General features: G+C 40.5%; 3 protein-coding genes across 4 annotated transcripts in view; all 3 read right to left on the bottom strand.

Moving 5' to 3' along the window:
* Positions 1-641: 641 nt before the first annotated feature.
* On the bottom strand, positions 642-6,098 carry SPTSSA (serine palmitoyltransferase small subunit A). The gene is made up of 2 exons (XM_059474369.1): positions 5,697-6,098; positions 642-2,486 (listed from the first exon to the last, which is right to left on the bottom strand). Exons 1-2 carry the CDS (start codon positions 6,022-6,024, stop codon positions 2,383-2,385), a joined length of 432 nt encoding a protein of 143 aa, XP_059330352.1. The 5' UTR covers positions 6,025-6,098; the 3' UTR covers positions 642-2,382.
* Positions 6,099-11,335: 5,237 nt separating this feature from the next.
* EAPP (E2F associated phosphoprotein) lies at positions 11,336-16,329 on the bottom strand. Its single transcript, XM_059474261.1, has 6 exons — positions 16,205-16,329; positions 15,584-15,765; positions 14,861-14,950; positions 14,397-14,520; positions 13,448-13,567; positions 11,336-11,951 (listed from the first exon to the last, which is right to left on the bottom strand). The coding sequence occupies exons 1-6, from the start codon at positions 16,276-16,278 to the stop codon at positions 11,690-11,692; spliced, it is 852 nt and encodes a 283-aa protein (XP_059330244.1). The 5' UTR covers positions 16,279-16,329; the 3' UTR covers positions 11,336-11,689.
* Positions 16,330-16,555: 226 nt separating this feature from the next.
* SNX6 (sorting nexin 6) overlaps positions 16,556-27,460 on the bottom strand; it is a 29,537-nt gene continuing 18,632 nt past the window's right edge. For both annotated transcript variants that reach the window (XM_059474377.1, XM_059474376.1), the window contains exons 11-14: positions 27,117-27,203; positions 26,055-26,214; positions 24,915-25,000; positions 16,556-18,387 (exon numbers count right to left, since the gene is read on the bottom strand). In XM_059474377.1, the coding sequence (XP_059330360.1) occupies positions 18,334-18,387; positions 24,915-25,000; positions 26,055-26,214; positions 27,117-27,203 (387 nt within the window). In that variant the 3' untranslated portion in view covers positions 16,556-18,333. The remainder of the gene's footprint in view (positions 18,388-24,914; positions 25,001-26,054; positions 26,215-27,116; positions 27,204-27,460) is intronic.

Raw genomic sequence — 27,460 nt, forward strand, 5'->3', positions numbered from 1 at the left:
GATATGATAGCTGACATGACAATAAGGCAGACTGCAGTGGGAAAACAACTTGGTAGTCTTCAGATTTATTTATTATTATTCAAACGTAATGATTAATTAAATCCCTACCAATACTCCTACTTTAAAAAAGAAATCTTAATTATCACCAGTTGAACTGTTTCTTCACTAGCTCAACCTAAACAAAAGGACACACTGCAAAAACTTTCTTCTAGAAATTTAAACTTCAGCAAACACATCATATTTTATTAATGAAATTACTCCATCTTTAATAAAGTATTCAGAATCTAAAAAGAACTGTCCAAGACTAATAGATTCTTGATTTATACTAAAAGAAATACTGAAAAAGACTGTACTCAAATTAGCAAATTGAATTTAAGTGTGGAATCTATCAAGTCAACATAAGGCAAGTAAGTGGAAAATTATGGTTACTCTTTTTTTTCTCAACAAAAAGCAGCTAATAAAAGTCATTATACCAAAGGCCTTTTAAAAAACATTTTACAATTAAAAAAATCATGCTTAACATTCCTAATGCCACCACACAGAAGGGGTTTTTTCACCCTCATACAAATAACATTATCTACTGCTGGAAAAGAGGTTATCAACCATGGTAGTAGTTTGCAAGGAAACATCACAATCAAGTATTGATTTAATTAACAGAGAGACTGGATTTATGCTATGTTACTTCAAAACGAGTACATTAACTTATCAATATCTCCATGTATACACTTATAATGCGCACATACAACTCTGGATACATTTAAATAAAACCACAATAAAACACCACAAAAAATAACAAAAAACACAATCCCAGAAACCCATCCATGTTTTGTTGGCCAGTTATTAAGAAGTGAAAGCACTGAATTAGAGGGAGACTCCTACCAACTTCAGGAAATCCCAGGTTCACCTAAGAAGTTTAAGGCTCACTGTTTTTAGTTCCCAAAACAACAGCAGTGTTTTTAATCAAATACATATGAAGTTTTTAAATACAGGGAAAAACACTCTCTTCTCACGAGTACACATTTGAGAAAATGAAATAATCTGAAAGACAATATCCCTACAGATACTGAAAATCTACAATTTCTGATGTCAACAAATGTTGCATAAAAGATGTAACAGTACTGATTATTGGGCCATTAAAATCACAGGTCTTTGGTCAAATGTCACTTTTGGGAAGTTCTGAGAAAAGCAAGCAGCACTTGGAAACCGATTAACTTCTCCAAGAAAGTTTTGCATCAAAGCTCTGCTTTTTAACTTTTATTTTTTAAACAACAACAACAAAAAAATTGTCCACTTAGCAAAGTTAAGTTGTTACCCTCTTACATTTCAGAATACAAAACTGAAAAAAATCCCTATTAAAAAAAAGACAGGACTTCAGCCAAGTATTCAGCTACTTATTGCTGTAGTTGTAACTCAAGTCCCTTGAAAATCCCTATGTTTTGGTCGTTTGTAGCGAAAACATGTTTGGAACACTAGCAGCAATAGAAAACCCCTTGAAAACCTAGACATAGTTACACTGTTGAGTGAAAACCAGCAGAAACCAAAGCCCCTGAAACATAATAAAGCATCCTGTAAAAGTGAATTGGTAGCTAGAAAAAAGGTTGGTTTAAAGTGCTATCCCAAAGCCATATGTGGGCCAATGCCAGTAAAGAAAAGTCCATTTCCCCCCCACCCAAACAGAGTCCAGAACCACAGCACTACTAAAAAACATAATGAATGCAGTCTTCACTCTGCTTCAATGCCTCATCTCCCCTCCCTCCTCCCACCGGTAGAATACAGAAACTTGAAATAACTGCTAATTCCAAATGTAGGTGATATGCACAAATATACTGTTGAACAAAGTTTGGACAGCGAACAGTACACCTGAGTTCAGTCATACAAACTAGCTTTTGTAAATAGGATTAGACGAATATATCCATGTCTCTAATATGAATCTAGATGTATTTTCTTACAAAACGCATTAATAGAAATATCTAGGCAAATACATACCATACAATAGCAAAAGCTTTAAGCCCCATTTAATAAGATGACTTTCTGATTAAAAATAGAAGGCAATTAAGATTTACTCAAAAGTACAATTAAGAAAAGCTTTCACAGTGCAATATTGAAACTGTCACAAAGTTAAGAAAATACTGATATCAAAGTACAATCACAATGTTAAAGTAGACAAAACTACTATACAAGGGCATATCTTGTAAAATTAAAGGGAATGAACACAACACAGGGGACATCTCATGTCCCTGCTCTACACATCTCATTTCCTAGTCTTCAGAGTCATAATTGTGTCTTTCGGACATCAGTAGAAATCTTGGTAAAACTGAGAGGTTCATTCTTCTTTGTAGACCAGATTTCAAAGCCCGGTTATTCTTGAAAACATGTTCTTCATCACTGCACAATTTCAAAGTAGTGCAATATTGCCATGATGTGCTGAGGCATGAATACATAGCCTGTGTACAGTGCCATTCCAACAATGGAAACTAGCATGGAATCTGAACTACAGTTGAGGAAAAAAGCTTTTGAAACAGAAACCACAGAAGACATCACAAACTACAGCATTAAAACTTTAGTCATTACTATCTTATCACATTATGTTTCTGAAACAGACACAATCAACTGTATTCAGCAATTACAAGCCACAGAAGAACCTACTGAACACTGAAAACCCGAATGCCAGGAGAAGCAATCAGCTGAACCGCAAAGGATGCCTTGCAAGTTCCCCACTGCCTTGTCAGTGACACAGGAGGACAGACGAGAGCATGTGAAGTGTGATGGAGAACAGAAAATGGGCACTGAGAAAACGCACATTTTCACATTCATCTTCTCAGATGTTGAGCAAGTCTTGCAGAAGCCAGTCTCATTCAGCCAAACAGAAAAAAATCAACCACCATAAAAATAAAAAAGAAAACAAAACTACAATAATATGAGCAGCTTTACTAAATAAGAGCAACACCATTCTTATTTGTGGATGACTGCCTTTTTAAGCAGACGGCATAAGATGCTTTCTAACTACTTAACTCACAATGCCTCAGAGCATCAGCATAGTTTTGAGGCAAGGTGTGTACTTAAATAAACACACTCATTAGGGCTTTAGGAGGTTGTGCTGCAAAATAAACTTCATGTGAAGCTATCTGCTAAAAAATCTGCAGATAACCACTTTATTAGCTGAACTCATAGCAGGGAGCTTTTGTAAAACGTATATAGAGAACTGAGACAATAGCTTATAAAGTACATGTACAGTTGGACTTCAGAGAACCTCTAGGGCTTTTGAAGCTTTATCTAAACAAATTTTGGCATCACAAGAGACAGGAAAGCCCCCCCCCCCAAAAAAGAAGGGGGGGAAAAATGCCTTAGGTTTTAGGTTTTATATTTTTTAGATTCTGCACTGCTTTTGTGTGTAGTTCTGAGCTTCATATCAAGGGATGGTAAGCTCTCTTCACAGAGTAGCTAGACAAAACAATTCCTTTTCTAGCTTGGGACCAAGGACGACTGATCCAAATTTCAGGCCCAAGAGCATAAACAATGTGGACTGAAGAGAGAAAAACAAGAAGGATGGGACTTCATAAACTAAAGCTATAACTGGACAATTAACTCCAATATGCTAATGAAGCAAAACTTATAAAAGTGAGAGACCTCCCTTTTGAATGGCTGTCCCTATTGTGGCCATTTTGGGTTCATCTTGGGTGTAGCCCTGGCTGGGCTCTTGTACTGCCCAAGGTGTATCCATTGAGGCCTTTTAATAAATATCTACTTTATTCTTTGACTCTGTCTAGCCTCTGTTCTAGGTCAGCCTTGACAAGGCAACACAAAATTAATAAAAGAAGCTGTTGATTCCATCCAACTACCTGCAGAGATTCAGTAAACTTAGCCCCAAACACTGTAAAACACACTGGAGATTAACAAGCATGATAAGGCCAGACAGCAGCACTCAGTTTCCACAGGTGAAACCCGAGGAGCTGTGCGTGCTCTGTGCTCTATGAGACCAAGTCTGCACAGCACAGGCGTAACAAGCGCTCCACGCCCGACTCGCCCGCGGCACAGCACAACTATGAGGTGCACCTACTGGAGCTGCCTGGTGTATTTATAGTCCCAGAAGATTATACAGTGAGATACTAAAATGAAGGTCAGGTCATAAATCCACATTTCCATATCAGTGCTCACTTCTGATACTGTAGCACAGCCACACACCATCAGTTCCCAAGGCCACTGTGCCCGCGCTGCATCCATACAGCACCAGCAGACATGACCCACCTACAGCCAAAGCATCCAGCTTGGGGACAAAAAACATCTTTGCTGGTCTGACATCAGAAGTGATGCTTGTGCCACTCTTTACATTTGTACCTTATGTGGAAATTACAATATGAACACTTTATGAAAGTAAACGTGCACACGCTTTCATTTACTTAAACATTTCGCACAAAGTAAAAAGGAAAAAAAAGTACTCAAGACTAATATAATTGGAAGAAAAACAAAAATTAGATTTTCTCAGTGATACAGGCATGGCATAAAAGGAAGAAGGTACGGTAACACGGAATACAACATAAGAGCCCCTACCTGCACAATTGTGCACAGTAAGTCTCTAACAGATACTACTTCTCTTTTCCAGTAATCGCCATTTCTACTGACTAGAGACAGGAAAAAAAAGACTGATCACACTGCTATAACTTGGGCAACCACTTTTACATAAGAAATGTGAGTTTCTTTACAAAACTAAGCAGAACCTCAGCAAAAGCAGCTTCTTGCTACTGCTTATACCCTTCTCTATGTTAATGTTTTAATTAATTTCTCTCTCTACCGCTCAGCATTAACTGGAGATGGCTCACGGTCACTCATATTGAGACATCATTTTAAGTCAAGATCAACAAAACCAGAGAAAAATACTTGTAACGCCACAGCAATACTTAAGAAAATGCACTGCCTGTACGAAAGGGCCAGGTAAAGGAGCAAACCTATAAACAGTCTTTATAGAGACGCCTTTACATAAGCATCTGTCAAGTTCTTCCACTCTAAAACAGCCAAGCAAACTTATCAGCTCGAGGATTAAACAGCCATGTAATAAAAGCCATGTGACAAAGCAGCATGAAAGCCTAGGTTTGCAAGGTTTTGCAGCGTGCACATTTACTTTCCTCTAGGCAAAATACAAAAGAAATCATTAAAGACACTTATCCTTAACAGAAAGGTCGGGATTTCAGTGGAAAAGCCACAACTACCCTAAGTCCAAAGATATAAATTTATGCCGGAGAAAGAAACTGACTAGGCTGCCCGACGCCCGGACACAGCACGTGAAACATGCCGGTTTATTCCCAGCGAGGTTTACTCCCAGCCCGGGCAGGATGTTAGTTTGTTACGGTGAGGAGCTGAGTCCCCGCTAGCAAGGAGAGGTCAAGCCCCGGTCCCAGGCGGAGGCTGCCGCTCCTCCGGCCGCCGCGGGCTCTGGCCGCGCTCGGCGCCTCAGGCCGGCTGCCCCCGGCCCGGCCCGACTCTCCGCCGCCCCCAGCAAGCCCCGCCGGCGGCAGCGCCCCCGGCACGACCCCGGCCCTGGCGCTCCCCGAGCTCCGCGCAGGGCCGGCGGAGCCGCCACACCCGCCCGGCGGCCTCGGGGCAGCCCCGGAGCCGCCGCCGGACACAGCGCGACAGGGAGCGGGGCAGCCCCGGCCCCGCACTCACACCCGCCCCGCCAGGCCCGGCCCGCAGAAGGATACTGAAGACGGTGCGCTCCCAGGGCTCCAGCATGTAGAGCGCGGTGACCAGCAGGTACTGGTAGTACAGCCACGACATCTGCTTCCACGCCGAGCCCAGCGCCATGGCGCTCTCCCGCCCGCCAGCGGCCCCGCGCCGGGCCCAGGCCGAGCGGAGGCGGGAGCGGCGCTGCCGGGACCGCCCTCCCCCGGCCCCGCCCCGGGCCCGGGCGGCCGCGGCCGGCGGCAAGGAGGCGCCGCGGCCTGTGCGGCTGGCGCGGGGCGCTCCCGGAGCGGGGAGAACGGCGGGGACGCACACTGCTTCCCCGTTCTCCCCGCTGAACGCCGACATCGGGCCCGATCTGATTAAATTATACGGCTGACCCTGGAGCTGGTAACCTCCCGGCCCGAGTCACACCGAGGAGATGGTGCTGCAACCTACTTTCTCTCATCCTGTTTAATCTGAATTGACGTTCTGGGAATTACCGAAGAGCCAAAGCCTGTGCTTGGCAGGGCGTAAGGGAGACATGTTAAAAATTATCTGCACGATTCTTCAACTTCGTTCAGTTGTCAGAGCGTAAAGCACACCCAAAAACGTGGCTCAGATAAATGCGACCTTAAGACAGGCCAGCTTTGGCGAGATTAATCCATATGAATAGGAAAATCTAAGAGGTGATGAATCAGCTTACTGTGACTGTTCCTAACGTTGCACGCCCAAGGCAGTGGCATCCAGAAACCAGAGATTCCCAGAGACTGGTTTGGGACTGTGTGGTTAGGAAGGCCCCTGGCACTGTGGAAGGCACGGTTTGCAAACCCGCTGGAAGGGGATGTGCACAATCATCAGGCACCTTGAATGAGCAGAGTGTGTGTTGCAACTTCCAGGCCCTGCGTCCAGGCCAATAGTCCAGACCATACATTCCAAGTGTGCACTGGAATTGACTCACTTTACTTACTCTGCTTAGTAAATCAATTTACAATTATGTCACTGAGCAATGTGATTCTGTCCTTGTAGCCGTACCACCGCTACCTTCACCTGTGCTATTTATACAATGAAAAATAAGGAAGTACTACCATAAGACAATGCATATTTGAGTTACTTATACAGCTGCAAAATACAACTACAGGACCAGGAGATAACTGTGGAAAAGAAAAGCAGCTGGCAAAGAAAACTGAAGAGTGTACTATTTTGTGTGGCAGAATTTGAAATAGGACTTGATTCACCCTGAAGACATTTAGATACACCCTATCTATGCAGATTTATTTGAACACAAGGAGATTAATACCCTGACATAACTGCCTATGGGAACTGTGGCCACTATCCAAGTTTGCTGTTGCTTGTTTCAGTCTCTGCTGGAGGAGTCCTGTGTTGGTGTTGCTGCTTGAGTAAACAGTGGTAATCATGAAAGGTGCCTTTCTGTATAAACATGCCCAAAGTTCAAGGACAAGTTCAATAACTAAATCATTATTCCCATTCAAAGCTGCAGGAAGGGTATCAACATGGAGCACAGGGGTCCAGTCCTCTCTGTTCCTGTGATTCCTAACAAGATGCTCTGCAATTCAAGTGGTAAGGCAAACAAAATTAAGGATCTGGGATGAGAGGAAAGGTAATGCCTAGAGGCATGCCAGCTTTACAGTCTTGTACACCTATCCTAACCCACCAGGTAGATGGCGCCTTACACTTTTTTGGTATGGTGCATACTCATGAGTTTTTTTGTTAGTTAGCCCCTTATGGAAATAGACATTATTCCTCTGTACAGTTTCCCCTCCTTCACCAGCTCCATTCTACCCCTGCTTAGGGACTGTCATCATGTAATTGTTTTTCCTGATACCACCTGCATCAACACTTGAGCCCTTGAACTACATTCTCACATGCTCATGTTTCCAGCAGGTCAATGCAAACATCCTTAACCCAGCACTACAGAGAGCCTTTCTGTTTCATCTGGAACATAAAGAGAAGTAAATCAAGGCCAGCATGCTCCAGAGCACAGTCCATATTCCCTATTACATGTATTCCTCCACACTTCTACCAAGAAACAGTTCTTCATATATTCAAAATTTCCTGTGTACACCTCTTGGCTCGTGGCACACACTAAGAATTTATCCCACTTCACATGATCCCACAGCTATCTGATACTGCAAGTTAGATACTTCACTCTTGAGTCTCAATGTACCTACATTCAACAGCAAAGATGAGATTGAAATCTTGTCTCATGCATACCCCAAGCCTCCGTACCAGCAGAGCTCCATTTTGTTCCTAGGTTGCATATGCAGAGGAAGGCACATCATACTGACCAACCAGGTTCAGCAGCTGCATCAACAGTTCTCTACTTCATCAAGCAGAGGTTAAGTTTCTGCTGATTTGAAAATAGTAATTCTGTGTTTTTCTTATGTAATCCTGACAGAAGAACCAGCATGTTTATTTCTTCCTAATCTCATGTAACAGTATAGAATGAGTGTGTGTAGATCAGTAAAATACCACACCAGGGACTACAAAAGGTAACCAAATAGTTATTATAATCTATGGCACAAAAGATGTTATTCAGGTTTCTACCTCCTAAATTCAAATATTTCTGACAATTCCTTAAAGCACATATAACTAGTTATTCCTAGTACTATAACAAGAAAAAACACAAAGATGAGATTTTTTTTCACAGACCCTTGTTCAAGGTACAGTTAAAAAAATATCTGGCTATAAGAGATGCTACAAATAAAAAGTAAGAGTTCGCCTCTAGGGCACACACCTGAATGAAGACAGAGAAGGATCCAGAATTAACAATACAGTGGCTTCATAGACATAAATACCAAGTACAGAAGCTCTTTGTGCTTCCATAAAGAAGCTGTAAATGCACTAAATAAACAGAAAAAGCAAACTAGTTCTATGGTAATAGATCTGACTGTAAATTTCTTCTTAAAATGTATCATCAAAAGGAAAAACAACAATAAATCCAGTACTTTCTTCTACTACATGTATGTAAATATACATATTTGTCACACGTCCCGGCTAGACGGTGACAGTGGGGTGAGGACAGTCCCCCTCTTTCGGGGCTCTGCAGAATCCCAGTTACCAGTGGAGGCACAACGCAGAACAAAAAGGCCGCAGCAGCAGCACGGGCCTGGGGTGGCACTGGGTTCCTTTATTTGATGTTACACTCCCCAAGCCTCAGGGTCCCAGGCATGAGCTGGGGGCAAACAGCAGCTTATAAAGGGGGGCAGGTCTCAAGGGAGGACACAATGTTCAACTAATCAAAAGCACTGGGGGTGGAACACAAGGGCAAGGGATACAAGGGTTAAAAACTGCTTGGGACAGGAGGGGTTAACAACTGGATGTGGGAGGAAGGGGTTTGAAACTTGGCAGAAAAGTAGCTAAGTAGTAAAGAGATAAACGACACCTGGCTCAATTGAATAACAAAGACAAGTCTGTGTCGCTGTAAAAGCGGGTGGAAAAAGGGCCCAAAAAACTACCAAACAACAAATCAAACAATAACCTGCAAAATAAAAACACACTGCAACACATATTTATATGTATAACATTTAGCTGTATTACTAGGCCTGTTGATTTACATGATCAGTGGCAGAACAGTCTATGCCAGCAAAACCAACATAAGCTCATCTTCCAATCAGTAAAGTCTCTTTTTTTTGAGATCTGAATGAACCAAAAATCCAAATATCATGACAATTCTTTCTTTATCAGTGTCCTGGTTTTGGCTGGGACACATTGTCATTATAGCGTAAGAGTTCTATTGTCATTACATTGCAAGGGCTCCCTATTGCTAGAGTTTCATACCTCCTTGATGTTTCTTGCAGGCAGCTCCTCCAGGCACTAACTCTTCCTTGCCCTCACAGCAGCCACTGACTCCAGCTCCCCTCAGCCAACCAATCCACTCTTTTATAACACTCTTCTGATGGGCTACAGCTGTGGCCTGGTAACATCAGGCCTGCTCTTAATCTTTTATCATTAACCCAGCTGCAACTCTTCAGGGGGTAAGTTTACTTTCTCTACTACCTTTATTTACTTATGTTCTATCTCCCTACAGGGATGGAGTTCATATTCTTGTCAGTAACTTGGATTTAGTCTGAGAATAATGTTCTCATGAACACCAGGATGTTTGGTTGTTGCTATGTTAACTACTAAGGTCTAAACAACAGCCCCTGAGCCAAAGTTAACCTCTAGGTGAACAGTCCAGCCAAAAGTTATCTATATAAAAGTACTGTTATATGTATTCATTTATTTGCAAACCTTTCCATATCTAGAAACTTGGGAATGCCTTACTAGGGGTGTATAGGATCGAAGACAACTCCCTTGGTTCCTTCTGGAGTACTGGTGAGGCTTTAGGGAAAAGCCAATAGAAGAAGGAAATTAGAAATTATGTCAGCTTGTTTGTTTAACAGCATACAATCTGGGCTACTTTCACAGCAAAGTCAGGGAGCCCGGATGCCTGCAAGGTGGACACACCACTGGAGTTCTGTTACCGGGCATGGTTCTCCAGTCCTTGGCTGTGACAGCTTCTCCCCACAGCTGATGTTTTGAGGACTTAGATGGTCAAGTAATAGGGTAACCAGTGATGTATCTTAATCACTGTAGGCATTCTTCAGTAGTAACAATTAGGTGCATTGCTTATCTTCTCCTTTTGTAATTCTTTGCTAAGGATTATGTGCCTTGCATAGCCTATCCTTTTGTGATTCTTTGCAGTTTTGCATTATAGTAAATTACACTGTTCCTTAAATTGGTGTTTGTGTCTGTGTCTCTGACCCTGCTCACTGGCAAAACACTAAGAGGCACTTAGGATAAGTCAAGGACTTTTCAGTGTCTCATCCTCTGCCAGTGAGGAGCGCCATCAAAAACTGGGAGGGAGCCTGGCCAGGACAAGTGACCAAAGGGATATTCCATACCCTAGAATATCATGCCCAGTGTATAAACTGGGGGAGTTACCTGGAAGGCAGATGATCACTGTTGAAGGACAAGCTGGCTCTGGGTCAGCAGGTGGTGAGCAGTTGTGTTGTTGTGGTGGATTGACCTGGCTGGATACCGGGTACCCAGCAAAGCTGCTCTGTCTCTCCCCTCTGCAAATGGACAGAGGAAACACACACAAAGGTCCATGACTTAAGTATTGGGAGAGCTCACTCACCCTGCTTCTTGGGCTCTACTTCCTCCCCCACCAGAAGTGCAGCAAGACAGGGAATGGGGGTTATGGTCAGTTCATCACCCATTGTTCCTGCCACTGGTCTAGAAGTCCTTCCCCTGCTCCAGTGTGAGGTACCTCCCACAGGAGACTACTCCACTAACTTCTCTAACGTGAATCCATCCCACAGGCAACACTTCTTCCAAAACTGTTCCTTTGTGGGTCATTTTTCCAGAGTGCAGTCCTTCAGGCACAGCCTGCTCCAACATGGGCCTGCCATGGGGTCACAAGTTTTTTCAGAACACCTGCTTTAGTGTGGGCTCCTCTTGCTGTGGGTCTGCTGGTCCAAATTTTCCTCCCCACTGGGGGAGAGGGTGGAGGGGAGTGAGCAAGCAGTTGTGTGGCCTAGTTGCCAGCCAGGGTAAAACCATAACACAGACCACATGTGCAAACCTACCAAGAACAACAGCCTAATGACATCAAACATTCTGAGTGAATGTTGTTTATCCCTTGCTAGAAAATAACCAATGCAGCTATGGAAAATCAGTTACTATAAAGTGTTTATTCCAAGAAGCCATTCTAATACACACTGAGATGATGAACGGATAGTATATATACATGGAATGATCATAATATACAGATCTTACATGGTATTTACAAAATATTTAATCCCCAATGATACAACCTCCCAATGGTGGGAATGAATATTGCTCTCATATACACACAGTTAACTGTATACCTTGTATAAACATTGCAAAAAGTCCAACCATTATAAAGTTCTCAGATGAAAATGCACATTTTTAAGACCACATTTTCAAAAAGGCAAGTGTGCCTGTATTTCTAACACTTCCCACGCTCTTAAAAACAGCACAGGATTTTCCCCCCTGCATTTCCACATTAGGAGTGGCTGGCCAGAACATTGAAGAAGTGAAAAACTTCATCTTTATCCATTACTGCTACTTCAGTTGAGCATTCAGTACATAATACTGGATGATATATTTCCTCTTCTTCTTGATTTGATTGTATAGAGTCAATTTCTTTGCTGTGCTTCCTTTTCTTACTTCTCTTTACCTTCTTTCTGTATTTCAGAATTTCCTCTTTGTTAACAACGCAGTTCATCACAAACATTGCTCTGTACTGTGTTTTGTAAGATTCATGTCTATGGAGAAGGGGAGAAAATGCAAGTCATACCATTCATACAACACTGCTTCCAAGAAATCTGTTACCATCACTGGGTATGGGATTAAAGATAGGAAGTAACATGCCAAAGGGCTGAAAGCCAAATAAGCAGAAATTTTATAAACAGAAGTCACAGCTACAAAAATAATAAAAACATAGAATTGCAGCCATCTGTTGTTTTTTAAGGCATTTTTAAAATACTGTCTGTTGCTGAAAGAAACGCCCTGGAGTACAATGGTATTGGTATTGCAGAATTATGCATTGCTACATATACCTCATAATAGTAAAGGATCAGGAATCTGTGAGTGACTCATCTGCTGGCAGTGACATCCTACAATGTCATGCAAGTCTGAAATTCCTTATTTATAAGTAATATCATTGACATATCATGCTAGAAGCAGCATGTCTATAATAAAACATAAAATTTCAGCTGTCATCAGTCTTAACAACTCTGTATCTGGAGTATGTAGCAAAATTCAGTAATGTAGTTCAATTTAACTCAATGTCCCTCAGGCTGCAATTTTACAGCAGCCTGAATGAATACAACAGTGGCTGCAGAAGTCCAATCTGGAATTCTGCTGGCTTATTGCTTGTATGACACTGTGCTGAGCTACTGCAGTGGATTGAACCCAGGAAAGACCAGTCTGACAATAAAAATACAGTTTTCTGTTAGCTTAGCAAATTGAAATACTTAACTACAGAAAATGGTCAAGGAGTACCAGAGCCAGCAAAGCCAAAACAGAGAAAAACAGCAGCCAGTACTTAGATGATTTCAGGCTGCTGTGGAATTTCATCCTCTATCACCAAAAATACTCAGTAAATGACAGGTATTTTATTCCTCATTTCAGAAGATTTCTTTCTACTTTACTCCCACTTCTAGAGTCCTTTCCTTAGCACAGGTCAGCAGCACCCACTAGGCCTACAATGCAGTCAGATACTGAATAGCAGCAAACCATACTGTGGACTCTCACCTAAATACCTTCCTGGAACTTTTAAATGTAACTGCACTAAAACCTAACTGGTGAGACTCAAACCAAGCAAGAATATACTATCTTTATTTTGCTTAATCCTCTTTTAACAAGACATTTTTAGACAAAAATAACCTAGAATAGTTTTATGCCTCCAAACATCAAGCCAAAATATATATTAGATAGGTATCTCTAAAATCCCCAATCTTCCTGAAATGCCTGTTGAGTCTTCACAATTATTGTTTTTTTAAAAAATTTACCTACTCCACTATGCTAACGTTCTACCCTATTCTTCCCCATCTCCACACTGCAGGTTAAAGTGATCATCACTCTTACAAACCAGCATCTAACCCTAAATCTGACTCACATCTACCTGCCTTCTTGTTATTAGGGCTACCTTGTGAGACACAGTTGATAAAAATCCATAGATCAAACTGAAGATGCTAACAATACTACTGACTGAGAAAAAGAAATTACAAAAAGACCCCTTATTGTTCACTGTTGTTACCTCTGGCAGTCCAGGCATAGTGTTGTCATGCAGGCAGGGCAGTTCAGAACAGCATCACTGTTTGGAACAGCTGTGGGCTTTGCCTGCCTCTGCTGTGGTGCTCTTCTCTGGTTCCGGTACCTACCAATTCGAGAGAGGAGGAAGCAGACACAAAAAGTGAAATTACATGCCCTTGCTGTTGGTCATAGTAATTCAATGTCAAACCTCTCTTTGCATTAAAATTCACCATTTAATACTTGGCTCATTCTGGACACCTTTTGCATTAAGTCAACATAAATGAGAAGTGAGGGGAAAACACATACCAGTATCTTTTGATTTACGGAGTATTTTCATTTGGTGAGACAAATACATCTGGCATGAGAATTTGTGCCTAACAGCCCTCTCCTCTGACAAAGGAGGTATCTCAAGTACCATCTCTGCAGGCAACATTCATTATCTTAATCAATAAATTTAGGTGGAAAATTTTACTTCTGCTGCAGCAGTCATTTTTCTACTTCAACCTTCAAAAACCCCTCAATAAAGTACCTTTGTATTGTTCCTGTTTTCTCTGCACATTTTGTGGCTTGCTAAGTTGAAAGTTTTCCAAAACCAGAAATTCACTATTTATCAGGAACAAATATTAATCAGCAATCAAATTATCTTGCAACAGTTTAATTCATAGCATGGTTGTTTAGATAAGATGTACAGACAAAATTGGCTTAGAGAATTTTGAAATCTTGATTTAAAAAATTTTAAAGTTTTGTGTCGTTTTGAAGACTCAAGTTCTATTACATACACCCAAAACATTTTACAGGCTTTTAAGTTTCTTATGCTTTAAGTTTATATATAAAAATTAGTTTCATATTATGGATTTGACAGCATTGGCTTTTTCTCTACATTTACCATGTTCATTTTAAAATTTTCAGTTGATGTTAAGTATCTTACAATTCAAATATTTATGGTTGCTTACCCTCTCCTCTGTGAGTCTACCCACTCTTGGTCTCTACTGTCTTCTTCTGGGTCATACAGCAGCTCATCATTGGAGAGAATCCGCCGTTGCTGATGTTTTCTGGTTTTCCGGACATCCTGTGTATCTGGAAAAAATGTGCAAGAACATATTCCATCCATCAGACACAAATTATCAAAATATACAATATACAATTTCCAATTTTCATTTTCCATCCTTGCAATTAATCTAAACTGAAACTTACATGCTGGCTCATCTCTCCTCCAAGTGCATGACCCCAAAGCATTACACTGGGATACATCATAAAATTGCAGGAGCTATGCTGAGATGACATAGGCTGATAATTCCCCTCAAAAATGCTGCCTTCAAAAACAGCCTCCTGACCCCCACCCCCTCAGAGCATTTTACAGGATCTGAGAGAGTAAGTGGCAGTATAAAGATGCCCTCCCCTTGCCTCTGTCATTTACCTATTTTATCTTCATCCTCTGAATCAGAATCAAAGTAAATGGCATCATAGTATTTTGAAGTGCTGGCAGATCCAGTACTTGAGGAAGTACCTACAGGTGAAATTAGAAGTGGTAAGAACACCCTGCTAAAAGGACAGCAAGTATATAGCCCAAAAGAAACCTTTACTTTCAAGTTACTCTGTTCAGAGTGCTCTGTTCTACCTGGGTGTGTTAAGTAGCAGCTCTCCCAGGTTATTCCCACACCCCTATCACTCACATCACTTGTGTTACTTCATTTACAGGCATTCTCAGAGCAAAGCTACTCCCTTCTCCCTCAAAGATGAACCTCAGGTACCATTTGAAGGACAGTTTCTCCCAACACTCCCTTTAGACACAGAGGACACCACCATCATTCTGTAGGGCCTGTCTGTGCCCGACAGAGTACACAAGACATTTTTAGTAATGTGAAAGAAATACAGGCGTGGCACATTGTTTCACAAACTTTGATTACAATAAAATTCACTAAAAAAGTCCCCCACAATTTCAGGGCCACAGAAGTTCAAAAATGCCAACATGAACTGCCAAGCCACTCTGCATCACAACTCCTATTCTGTGCTGTATGGATGTGGTGATGTAAATACTGCTACATAATCTTAACTATACAACCAAAACCTAAAGATTATTTGGCCACTAACACATAATTCAGTATTTCATATATGCAAGCAGATGTTAAGCTTGATCTACCCATTTCGGGTGATTTCCATTTGCCTTCCATAGTCTTCATGGTGGTGTTTAGTTCTGCTTCCATCTCCTTTTGGAACTCATCGTCGCTGGAAGACTCGCTCTCGCCAGTCAGGCACTCCCGTATCAGCTTCCGCTTCTGGTCAGGAGTGCCGTGCAGGAGCACATCCACCTCATCCTCGGAGCTACAAATAGCCAAGCGGTACACACCCAATTATTACAAACAGGCTAAAACGTGGACATAGTCACTGGGGAATGAACATCCGAATTGTGTGGGTGCACGGGAGAGCCCTTACTCCTATGCTTATGGGCAATGTACATATTGAAACACTTTATTAGCTTAGGAGTATTAAAACTCTGGTTTAAACGCAAAGGAGCTTCAGCCGACGGCGTGCGGCCTACCACAACGCCCCGGCAGCTCTCGCTCCGCGGAGGGAGCTGTGCATCCAGAAATATAAATACGCCGGTTTCACGGAAATCGCCGCGGATGATGGAGCGAGGCCGATCCTCCTGCCCGGGCTCGCTGCCCACGGCCTGGCACCGCCAGCGTCACTGCGCGCCCGGGCCAGCACAAGCCAGGCGGGGAGCGGGGCCCGCCCACCCCCGACCGGCAGCTCCAGGCACCTGCTGAGCGCTCGCTCCTCGTCGCTGGGCTCCTCCACCACGTACGGATCATCCTCCTCCCGCAGGCGGCTCATGGCGCCACCGCTGAGCTCGGCCCTGCCGCAGCCAGGCCCGGCCCGGCCCCTTCCGGGCGGCCGGCAGCTTCCGGCGGCCGAGCCCCGCCCCGCCCCGCGGGGAAAGGCGCCCCCGCCGGCCCAGAGCGGCGCCCGGCGGCTCCCGGGCCGCCCCGCGGCGAGGAGCGGGCAGGTTCCTTCCCTTTACTCCACGGAGTTTCAGGTCCTCGAGTCACGCTTTAAGCACTTTTTACCAGAGTTACCGAGCCACAGTTAGAGCTTTAAGAGACACACCCAATACCAAGAGGCTTGGAAAAAATTTAATGAGCTATTAACACTCAACAGCGAGGACTAATCGAAAAACTGTTCCCACATCCTACTTAAAATATTTACAATATTGTTAACTATATATACATTGTCATCGTTGTCCCTTGTAGTCTATTTATAGATGAGTTCCTTAGGAATTATACCTGTTATATCTAGAAGATGAACAGCACAGTATTGGTGCAGTAGGCATTGCTGGGAATACTCTCTGTACTAGCTAAGTTGCCAAGACCCACTGGGCACTGGGCATCGAAGCCTGAGGTGATGGGTACATGAATCAAAGCACAATGCAAACTTCTCTGCCATTGCAATGTTTTGATGTGCAAGGCAGCAGGGTAAGTATAAAACACTGTGCAATTTACCCTATCTGAGAGAAACAAAACAAACCACACGCCTCTGTGTGGCAGTACAGGGCATCTGTAATCAGACATTTACTTACACTGATCTGCATTTTCAACCATACCATTCACCCAAACTTTGCTGCTCCACTGAAGGCCTGCAAACAGCATATATTGCTTATAAAGCAGAAATCCCACTGTGAAGAGTGATTCATCAAGTAAAGCCTCATTTTATGACATTGTGAAATCACACAACATAGCAGCACCTCTTGGAAAAGGGTCATAGTTCAAGGAAGGGAGACCAATCAAGACAACTAACAATACTGGATTCATAGCTCTAAGTCTTAAGTCCAGTTAGCAGAGTGAGATCCTCTTAACACACTCCTTTACAGGGGATACCTTCACTTTTTTCCTGAAGCAAAACATTTTATCTGTGTGACAGTGGGGCAGTATTACTTTTCACTGATTTTTTATGCACCTTCTGAACTCCCTTCTGCTACTTTATTTCCCCTTTCTCAGAAGAAACCCAGGAAGTTCTCTCAAATGTATTTCTGCCAAAGAAATTGCAGAGTCAGCCACCAAGCTCAAAACAATTTAAGTACAACACTGGGTAGGAAAGTCACAGACAAACAGATAAAACCTGAGAATGCAAGTGAAAAGTACTGGGCGAGTCAGACCAATCCAATACTTAGTCAATGGTTTTTAGACAATGAATAGAGAAAAAAATTAATCTAATTTACTAGAAAATACTAAGCTTATATATGATACAGTGTCTGCATCATTTTAGAAAAATCACTGATTTCATGGTTTATTTTACAATAATTGGATTAGTCTACAAGTTAAGGCAAACATACTAATGCATCTGCTTTTCTTTTTAAATCATAGTTATAAAGGTTACACAAAGTTCTCCAAAATTTCTAAGAAATGTTCACAATTGAAAAAAAGATAAGTTTTTTGTTATAAGTACATGGAAAAAAAAACTAAGACAGTGTATACAATGCCATTATAGTAACAATATTCAAATATCTAATGGTAATATTTAGGCCGTTTGAACAATGTGCCTCATATGTTGATCTTCAGAAATTACTTACAAAGGTAAATAAGATTGCAGCCGTATCATAGTATTCATAACATGAACATTATTATATTGGCTATTTTCACAAAACCCGAGCATTTGGTTTCTGAACAATGAAAGCGTATAATGATTAAATAAACATGAATATGTATGTATAACAAGTATGCTGTTCATATAGTCTGGAGCTACTTTCACATGTTTAATTCTTTTGAAAGAAGAAGCTTGCTTATGTGCACTTTGTCAAATGTTTTCTCCAGGGAATTGTAAATGCCTATTTAAAGTCATGAAAACAAAATCCAGAGGAGGGCAGCCCTTGTTAGTGGGAGGACGGACCGTAGCTTATGTGTCACCATTTAACACTGCCAGGCAGCTCTGCAGAAGCTGTAAGTTACCCTGTAAAAATAAAGAAAAATATCACCACATTTGTCTTCTTTCTTTTAAGCTTGTGACAGAACAATGTTTTTTAAATAGCAATGACACAACTAAAGAAGAATGGACAGGCTTTGAACTTATGGAAAAATATGTGTAACTTTTGTATTGAAAGTTTTTTTGAATGTAGGAATATAGCGTCATGGAAATAAAGAGAGCCAATCTGAGATTCAAAAATAAGCACTTAACACCCTTTCACATTTCTTCCTAGAGGTCTAGTTTGGCCACAAAATCTATTCATTGCAGAGCACTCTCTCAGCAATGAAATTCACAGTTGCAAAGTTTAAAATATTTTATATAGCAGGGCCATTGCTCTGTTTCTAGAATGAGATCCCCTAAGTCTAAGTATTCATGTGTTACTGAATACTGTGAATACTGTATTCATCAGCAAATATTAAACAATTCATAGCACTCGGGATCTCCTCACTTACAGCAGCCATTTGAGCTGACAGCTTTGTTCAAGGAGGAGGCCCAGTTAGAAAGACAGCAGACTGACTGACATGCTCAGCCAGGTGCTTTAGCCATCGAGTTTAGCCATTACAGCTGGAGCTACAGCAGTGATTACCAGAACATTAACTCAACTCTAAGCCAAGCTCTGGCCGCCTTTCCAAATACAGTTTTTAATCTTATTTAAAGCATTCTGGCTCTACCATAAAAATATACAGACTGGTTTTCAGGTATCTGAATGAATTTAGAGAACTGATACTGTTTTGATTTAAGCAGATGTGATTGATAAGCCAGAATTTACTTTGCAGGAAAAAAACACCACCAAAACAACTCAGTATTTGTATGTTCATTCATGTATGCTTAGATCACTTTAAACAACTAGCTATTCACTATGAAATACCTGTACTACATTTGTTCCCAAATCTGAAATCTCTATGTAAGAAAAAAATGTTGGGCTGTTGACAGTGTTAAGAGTAATTCCTATCAGGTTCAGATAAAATGCAGGACCAAAGCAGTCTGAATGCCCAGTTATGAACATGGAAGAAACTGCTGACTTCTAAAACAATTTCTGGAACAAAAAAGAAACGTATAAAAAATTCAGACACACAAAAGCATCTAAGTATCTGTGATTTCCATGCCTTTCATAAACAGTCCACAGAAGTCCTTAAGAATTTGTAAATACTCCTTCAGTTAAAAGTACTCCAATGACTTGTGATAGATAAGCAGGACAGTCATCCCTCAGCCTCAAAAGCTAAAATCATAATTCTATGCCCACTTCAGGTTCTTATAATCCAGATTAAGCAATTAACTGATTTAAAGGCTTAAAAACAGATTCCCAGTTATGCCTACTTAATACTTCTCAGTTTTATTTAGAAGACAGCAATATCAGTTACAGCTTCAACAGCTTTTTTGTCTCTTTATGTCTAGACTGGCAGAGGACAGTGACAAGGTATTTTTCAGAATGCTTGTAATTTGGTGACATGAATAAATTCTATATAAGCAAGATACATGAGGACATGTACCCATCTTTGTGGTGTACAGGATTCATAAATTTAAGGTCTCTGCTACTGAAAAGCTGATTCTTGACCGTAATGATCTAATGAATTGAAAGGAATACTTCAATCTGAAGTCTTCAGTCTTCAAATGGAATTCAATCTGAAGTACACTTATGGACTGCACACATTACCTGTAACTAAAGTGTGACAATAACCTTTTGGCCATCTTCTTACAGAAGCATGAAGAGATTTGTAATTTACAGACCATTATGTAGCACTCTAAAAAAAACAGTTACCAGAACATCTGTGCTGGGCTGGGGTACAATTAATTTTCTTCTCAGTGGCTTATATGGGGATATATTTTGGATTTGTGCTGAAAATTATGTTGATAACATAGAGATGACATAATCATTGCCAAGCAGCTCTGACTCTGCCTTTCCTGCTTCTTGTACTGGCACGCTGGAGAAGTGGCTGGGGGTGCACAGGAGATGGGAGGGGACACAGCTAGGACAGCTGACCCCAAGTGACCAAAGGGATATTCCAGATCATATGACATCATGCTTAGTATATCATGTGGGGGAAATAAGAAGGAAGAGGGAGGCATTCAGACTATTGTCTTCTCAAGTCACTGTCACACATAATGGGGCCCTGCTCTCCTGGAGATGGATGAACATCTGCCATGGGAACAGATGTTCCATGGATGAACATGGGAAGCAGTGAATAAAGTCTTTGCTTGGCTTTTCTTGTGTGCATGGCTTTTGCTTTCCCTGTTAAACTGTCTTTAACTCAACCCACCAGTTTTCTCACTTTCCTGAGTTTTACTTGCCAGCTGAGGTTAAACCATCAAAACATCTTTTACACCTCAGTCATTTCCAGACTAAGCCAGCCAGTCTACTCAAATTTTCCAAACAGGCACATAATTCATTGTCATTAGATCAAATTTACAAAGTTCACAAGAACCACCTTATTTAAATTATAATAAATCAAGGACAATAGAAACTGTGAACCATTACTCCTTGTGGCTGCAGTATATGACATACTTGATTTACATCACCACAGCTTGAGAAAGTCCAATACATTCAGATTCAGAAAAGTGCTTCTTGCCAGTTCACACTCCTAAGCTGCAGATATTAAAATTATTGGCAGAACCACAGTGACACAAACACCCTTTTCAGGAAAGAAAGAATTACTGACAATACATTTCAGCAAATCCCTTAGCACTGCATTTTGCTTACTTCCTTCTTCTATTGGCTCCAAACAGACATCTGTTGCTAGTACACAAGAAATTATTTTTCCAAAAAACGCAGAGAGGCAAGAGTGTATATGTTAGTATTTGTGGAAAATAAATGTTTCTGGTTGTTTACATGAAGGAGGTGGCTGTGTTACGCAGTTACAATTCAATGTCAAAAGACTCACTGTACAGCCAAGGCTATGAATGCTATATGATTATAACTGTAGCAGTTTCAGCAGCTATCAAACCTCCCTTCCTGAACACAAAGTCCAGCACAGGAATACCTCAAAATCCAACCATTTAAAATGCTGAACTGTGTACACAAAATGCAGCTTTTGCACCAAAATGGCCAAACACTGACTCAGGTCTTACATTAGCTACAGCTGCATTAAGTTATGAAGAAATACAGAACTAGTAAAACAGAAGCTAAGCACTACCTAGGGGGGGTAATCAGCCAGAATGGCCACAGAAAAAGAAATATCAGCATGTTTAGAGTAGGTCACTGACCAATGATAATCTAAAGCTTCAGTTTGGCAGGTGTTCTAAATAGATCTAGGGTACATGCTGCTGCTAAGAAAGCAGCTCTCTTTTATTACCAGACCCTCCCAGACAAAACTGTGTGTTTTGATACAAGGGATGTTGTGAAAACAAGACAAAGAAAGCTTAGGAAAACCCAGAGCGACCTTCAGCCCTTCTTACTATGCAGCTGCACACATAACTGTGCCAACATAAGGGAAAGGAAGAATCATGCATCATCATCCTTCCTGGCAGCAGTCTGCCTTTTCATCATCTTAAAGCAAACCCAACCCACAGTCTGATTTTTAGCTTTTTCAAAAGTCTTTAGTTGTTATTCAAAAGGAGAAGAGGATATTAATACTTCCAAGAAGTATGTTATAGGGAAGGAGTATGAACATAACTGGGCAGAAAGGGTTTACTTAGAATTTGTATGTACAGTGTCCCTGATTTACTGAGTTTATTTCCCTATGGCCCTCAAGTCTTCTAGAGCTACAGGCAGGTATAGTTCACAAAATGCAAGCTGTGCCTCAGAACCTTCTCTCAATTCTTTGGTCACTCTTGACTTCTTCTGTGCAGCAACCTCTGTGTTTTTCTTTCCACACAGAGCAAGTAACTTTAAACTGCAAGTCAAGCAGCAGCCTTCATTGTGTCCTCCAAATTCCTCCAGAAGAGCCTCTCAGGTGAGCTCAACACACAACTGCTACATCATATTTCAGCTCTATGGTTTTTGTGTGAGGCAGCTCCGAGTCCAGAAGATACACAGCTAGACTGATTCAGAAACAGATGCATCTGCATGGCATCTAGTCTGGAGGCACTCACTGCTGAAAAAGACTACCCATAATAGAAGACTTCTAGCAAAAGGCTGCAGCAGTATATCCATTGTCCCCAGACCTCCTCCCTACTTGGCTGGAAGCACACACATAGGTACACTTGGGTAATAGTTCATGTTGCAAAGTTTGTCAGCACTGTGCTCCACACTCGACTGACCAAGCAATTGCCATTTTGTTGCTATTAAAACTTCACATGTCTGCCTCCAGGAAGTGCAAAAGCACACAGACAGAGACTGCCAGCATCAGGCAAAGTATTTTGCCAAAAACCTAGAAGGAGGGGGCTTTTAGGCTGACGTAATTAATTGACTGCCTACATGAAAAACACAGCTTTCTTTTACACTTCCATTAGTCTTCCAGAGCAATTAGGTGTCTAGAAACAGCCCAGCTTAGCGCAGTCAAAACCAGGGCTACCTAGTCCTTGAAATGGAAGCATTGCTCATGATTTGCATTTCATATTCCTCTAGCACTGCTCTTCCCACATCAGGGCACAATACTATATAAAAACAAAACAAAACACAACCCAACCCAACAAACAAGTCTTTTAATATCTTATTTTCTTCTTTTATGGAACTAACCTAGAAAGTGTCCATCAAACCATTTCATCCTTCAACACTCTGTATAGACTAATAAAAATTAAAAATTTATCCATAAGTCCCTCTTCAAATACCTTGGTTACTGCATTAATAAGAACATTTCCCATTATATAATGTTGAAAAGTACAACCCACTGTACTCATAAATTTTGTAATAATCAAACTCAGAATTCACAGAAAGAAAAACAGTGCAACCAAACTGATCCATCTGTAGCTTAGCTTGTTTTTAAATATGAAACAGTGGCATTGAAAAAGAGAATTTTCAAACCTCGTGAGAAATGAAACATCTTTCATTCAACAAGTTACAGTATTTGTTAATGTTTCAAGACTTATCATTCTTAGTCAAAATGACCTTTTATTATTGTAAAGCTTTAAAGATTAAAAACTGTCTGGTGAATGGTGTGCTCCATGATAAAGTAGGTGAAAAGGGTCAGCAAAAAAAATTCATCTTCAAAAGCAGAACTACAATTCAGAGGTTCTATATCCAGCTTCATGGGCTCCTTGTTATTAAATTTACTAAGACAAGGTAAGTCACAGAGAGACTATTCAAAGAAATTAGCGTTAAACACAAGCTGTGGCAACAAACTAAAGCTAAAAATCTTCAAGAACTTCCAGGTACTGAGGACACAGGAAACATGTATCAAGTTGAAAGCTACATAATTTAAGCATCTTCCCCCTGCATTCCACAGTCATTAGCTGTCAAAATTAAAGAGAATGTTATTCCAACATTGTGACTTGCATAGTTACAAGAAATGATTCTTTAATAGAAGACAGAGACATTGTCTAAGCGTTCCACTTCAAGGCATGTGGAGACTTCAGAAAAGTCAGTTACAAGAGATGATGAAGAGTCAATGACTGAAGCAGGACAGAAGCATTCCCTTACTAAAGCACAATATGGCAAATCAATAAAAACTGTTCAAGTAAGATTGCTAGGACTATTTAAAGTAAGGACTGTTCATCTGAAAAAAAAGTCATGTGTTCCATACATTACTGATTGCTTTACCAGCAATACATAAATATCTCATTTAGCTGAACTTACACCTACAAAGATCTTTTTAAAGAAGTCCCCCAAACAACCCTTATTATTGCACATGGGTTTTACAAACAGAAGGAAGAATGACACCATCAACACTGCTGAAAAGAAAGTAAAGCAGCAATACACCTCTTAACAAGTCCTTTCATCAGATATATTCTGAGTTAATTCACAGCTTCCTAACCAATGCAGTTTCAGATTTGAAGAGAAATGCTAAAGAACTGATTTTTAAAAGAAAGCTGCCTCCAGCTGTAAGACTGTTCAAACAAGAGACTGTTGTAGTCATCCATGAAACCAAATACATTGTGAAACTCAAAGACAGTACAGGCCTCCTAAAGTTATTTTCCCACAAAAATTTTTGTTCCTGAAAAGGCTATCTGCAACATGCCTCTTTTGTTAATGGTTTAAAGGCAAAAAGGTTCAAAAAGCATACTCATCATACCAGACAAGCCAGTGTGATCTCATGCTGAATACCCTATACATCAAGTCCCAAAATCTGGCTAACAGGAGAAACCACTTCCTTTCTCACAGTGAAATGGAGAGATGAAGTTTTAAAAACAGGTAAGTTTTCAAATTCTGTAGATGTAAGTATCAAACAAACACAAGACTGAAAGCAAAATTCTCTTCCAGGGTATGAGTTTTCCAGAGGCACCTCAAGCATACCAGTCCCTGAGACACTTCATCTATACTTCATTTTATCTTTATTAAAGAAATTTAATCTTTATGGACAAAACTTAAAATTCTCCTTCCTGAATGTGAAGTGTGTATCATACAACAACTGAAGCCATTTTGGTTAATCAAATATTTAAAATCACTTGAAATATAGGCCAAAAAGGATCACAGTTACCTTAGCATGCTTTAATTCCAGTTCTGCTAGTTCCACCAGATTTTTTCTGAATGCTGCAACTCTTCTTGTCTTAAAGTCTATCAGTTCTATAGAAAATAAAAATGGACTCATTAACAGTATCCCTGCTAGTGACCTCAGCTATTAACAGATAGATATTCCTTCAGGATGGAAGAGGTAAAGGGTGAGAGAAGGAACAAAGAAAAACCTCACGTTTAATCTCAGCACATTCTGGGCTCACAAATACTGCCACTCACTTGGAAGAAAGGAAACCATCACTGCAGCTCCTCACCTCTAGGTAACCTTTTGTGGACACTAAGCTCTTTTGAAAAAAGACTGCCAAGTGGATGCTTTTAACATTTACTTCTCTTATTCCACTGCACTGTTCTTTCAAGGCTGATACTTGAAAGTCTTCAGGGAATATACTAAGCTAAAACTAGAGTGAACAACAGTATGCCTTCTGCATATACCATTGTGGCTAACAGGATCACTCATTCTCCATTGTCTCATTTACAGGAATCATTAACCAGATTTACAGGCTCAAACAACTCTTCAATAATAAAAACAGGAGAGCATAGTGTTTAAACCTTGAACAGATCTGCCACAAATGATGACTCAGACACCTACTAACTCACTGAAGTTTAGCCTAAAAAAGACAGCGAGTTTCCAGAAGAAAAGTAACATGTAAATAAGGTTCGTTTTCTCTACTAACCCTGTAATTCAGTGAAATCTCATTTCATTATTTCTCCCTCCTCTAATGTAGTATTGTATCTGTGACAGACTGGTCAGACAGGTGCCTTCACAGAAGAAAGCATAATTCCCCCCAAAAGGGGAATTTTAACACTAAAATATTCATTTGCTATTACTGCTAACTGTTATCATTTTGTATCCTAGCTTATGTATGTGGGGAAAAAAGCTTAACAAGCAATTTGCACCTCGACTTTGCTCTACCTATCAGAGCTATAAGAAGCCAAAGAAAAATAAAATTTGAACTTTCTAAAATAAGTAAATCATAATTAAAAAATAATATTCCTGCTTAGGAAACAGTACAAAAATATTTTCTTATTAATTACATTAATTCTCATTAATAACATACTATGTTAATTTCAAGTAGTAACATAGGATCAAGGACCACCCAAATACCTTGTTTTGCTGATTCAGAAATTTTCTCAAACTTCTGACAGCATATTTGCTGAGTAGTTTCAGCTTGCAGCACATCTTTATTTTTTGCTCTTGCTTTATCCAATGCCTTATTAGCATTTTCATAATCCACTAGTGACCTAGATCTTCTATATAGGAGATCCTATTAAAAAAACAAAGGTTGTATGGAGTTTATAAGACTCTACCCAAGGATTTTATTATATTCCAAGTAATTTAAAAAATCAAATTAATTTTAGTCCTTGTTGCTGTATTTTAGTTCTTAGTAAATTATTTGCATTCACTTTACTTCATCCTCCAAGTGACAGGAATGTCCATACTAGATAGATCCACAACATAATACTGTTTGGTCTCCATCTTGTCTGACAGAGGCTAGCAACAGATGGCTTAGATCAAACTCCAAAAAGCCAAAGAAGGCAAACCATGGGAAATTTCACAGCTTCTTAGATTAGAAACAAACTACCTTTAGATTATGTATCTGAAATACACACAGAGCCCAAGAAGCAGTAGTAACATTTTTTGTGCAACAGTTTGTAATCTTGTAACTACAGACGTTTACTGTCAAATGCTTGCTCATTCTGGGATACAATTTAATCATCTCACATCAAACAAACAGTAAGAATGAAATTTTCTGCAAGCACAGAATGTCAAATTCAGCCCACGCGTTTTCATATCTGCACTAGTAGATTATAGGAAATATCCCATTTTAATATTAAAAAAAAAAGCAGAATTGCTTGCACTTACAAACACCAAACACACTGCAAACATGAGAACAGCCCTTCCAGTGTTTCTTGTTACTGCATGATTTGGCCTTGACAAGTGGCTTACTCAGTTCCATACAGTCAGTCCCACATCAGCAACTACTTTGTTACTCCTTATACTCAATACAAACAGGTTTTACAGCCAAGGGAAAAACTGCAGGCTAGAGCAGGCAGCATTTTAATCTATCTATATTGTGAGTTGATGAGCCCGTATCACTTTCTCTCCTTTTTTTTTTTTTAATGTTAAAAACCCACAGTTTCACTGAACAAAAACCCATAGATTCACCTTAGCAGCTTGAGATTCCCTAAGGTAATATTTCAGAAGATCAGAAAGCTTAAGATCTTCATCAGCAGATACTCGAGCCTCTATTTTCTGGAAAAACAAAACAAAACACCACCATAAAACAAACAAACAAACAAAAAACAGTAAGCAAAAGGATCAACTTAAAAACAACCAGACTTTGGGTATTCATTTGTATGATGCAAATTAAATGTACAATATGCAGTACACAACAGATGGTCTTTTTCAAAAACTAAGATCAAACTTTAATGACAGGATACTTAAAGATGCAAAGAAGCAGTATTAGGATTTTGTATTAAAATGTAAGGAATAAGCTACTCTGCAAGCAG

Source organism: Ammospiza nelsoni, chromosome 6, assembly GCF_027579445.1.
Source record: "Ammospiza nelsoni isolate bAmmNel1 chromosome 6, bAmmNel1.pri, whole genome shotgun sequence".
NCBI lineage: Eukaryota > Metazoa > Chordata > Aves > Passeriformes > Passerellidae > Ammospiza > Ammospiza nelsoni.

Coding starts and splice junctions, on each gene's coding strand:
- EAPP (XM_059474261.1), bottom strand. CDS start 16,278: ATGAGCCGCCTGCGGGAGGAGGATGATCCGTACGTGGTGGAGGAGCCC. Junction 13,568..14,396: donor GTAGACTCACAGAGGAGAGG/GTAAGCAACCAT, acceptor TCGAATTGGTAG/GTACCGGAACCAGAGAAGAG. Junction 11,952..13,447: donor CTATGCCTGGACTGCCAGAG/GTAACAACAGTG, acceptor CCTTCTCCATAG/ACATGAATCTTACAAAACAC.
- SPTSSA (XM_059474369.1), bottom strand. CDS start 6,024: ATGTCGGCGTTCAGCGGGGAGAACGGGGAAGCAGTGTGCGTCCCCGCC. Junction 2,487..5,696: donor CTGGGAGCGCACCGTCTTCA/GTATCCTTCTGC, acceptor ACTGTAGTTCAG/ATTCCATGCTAGTTTCCATT.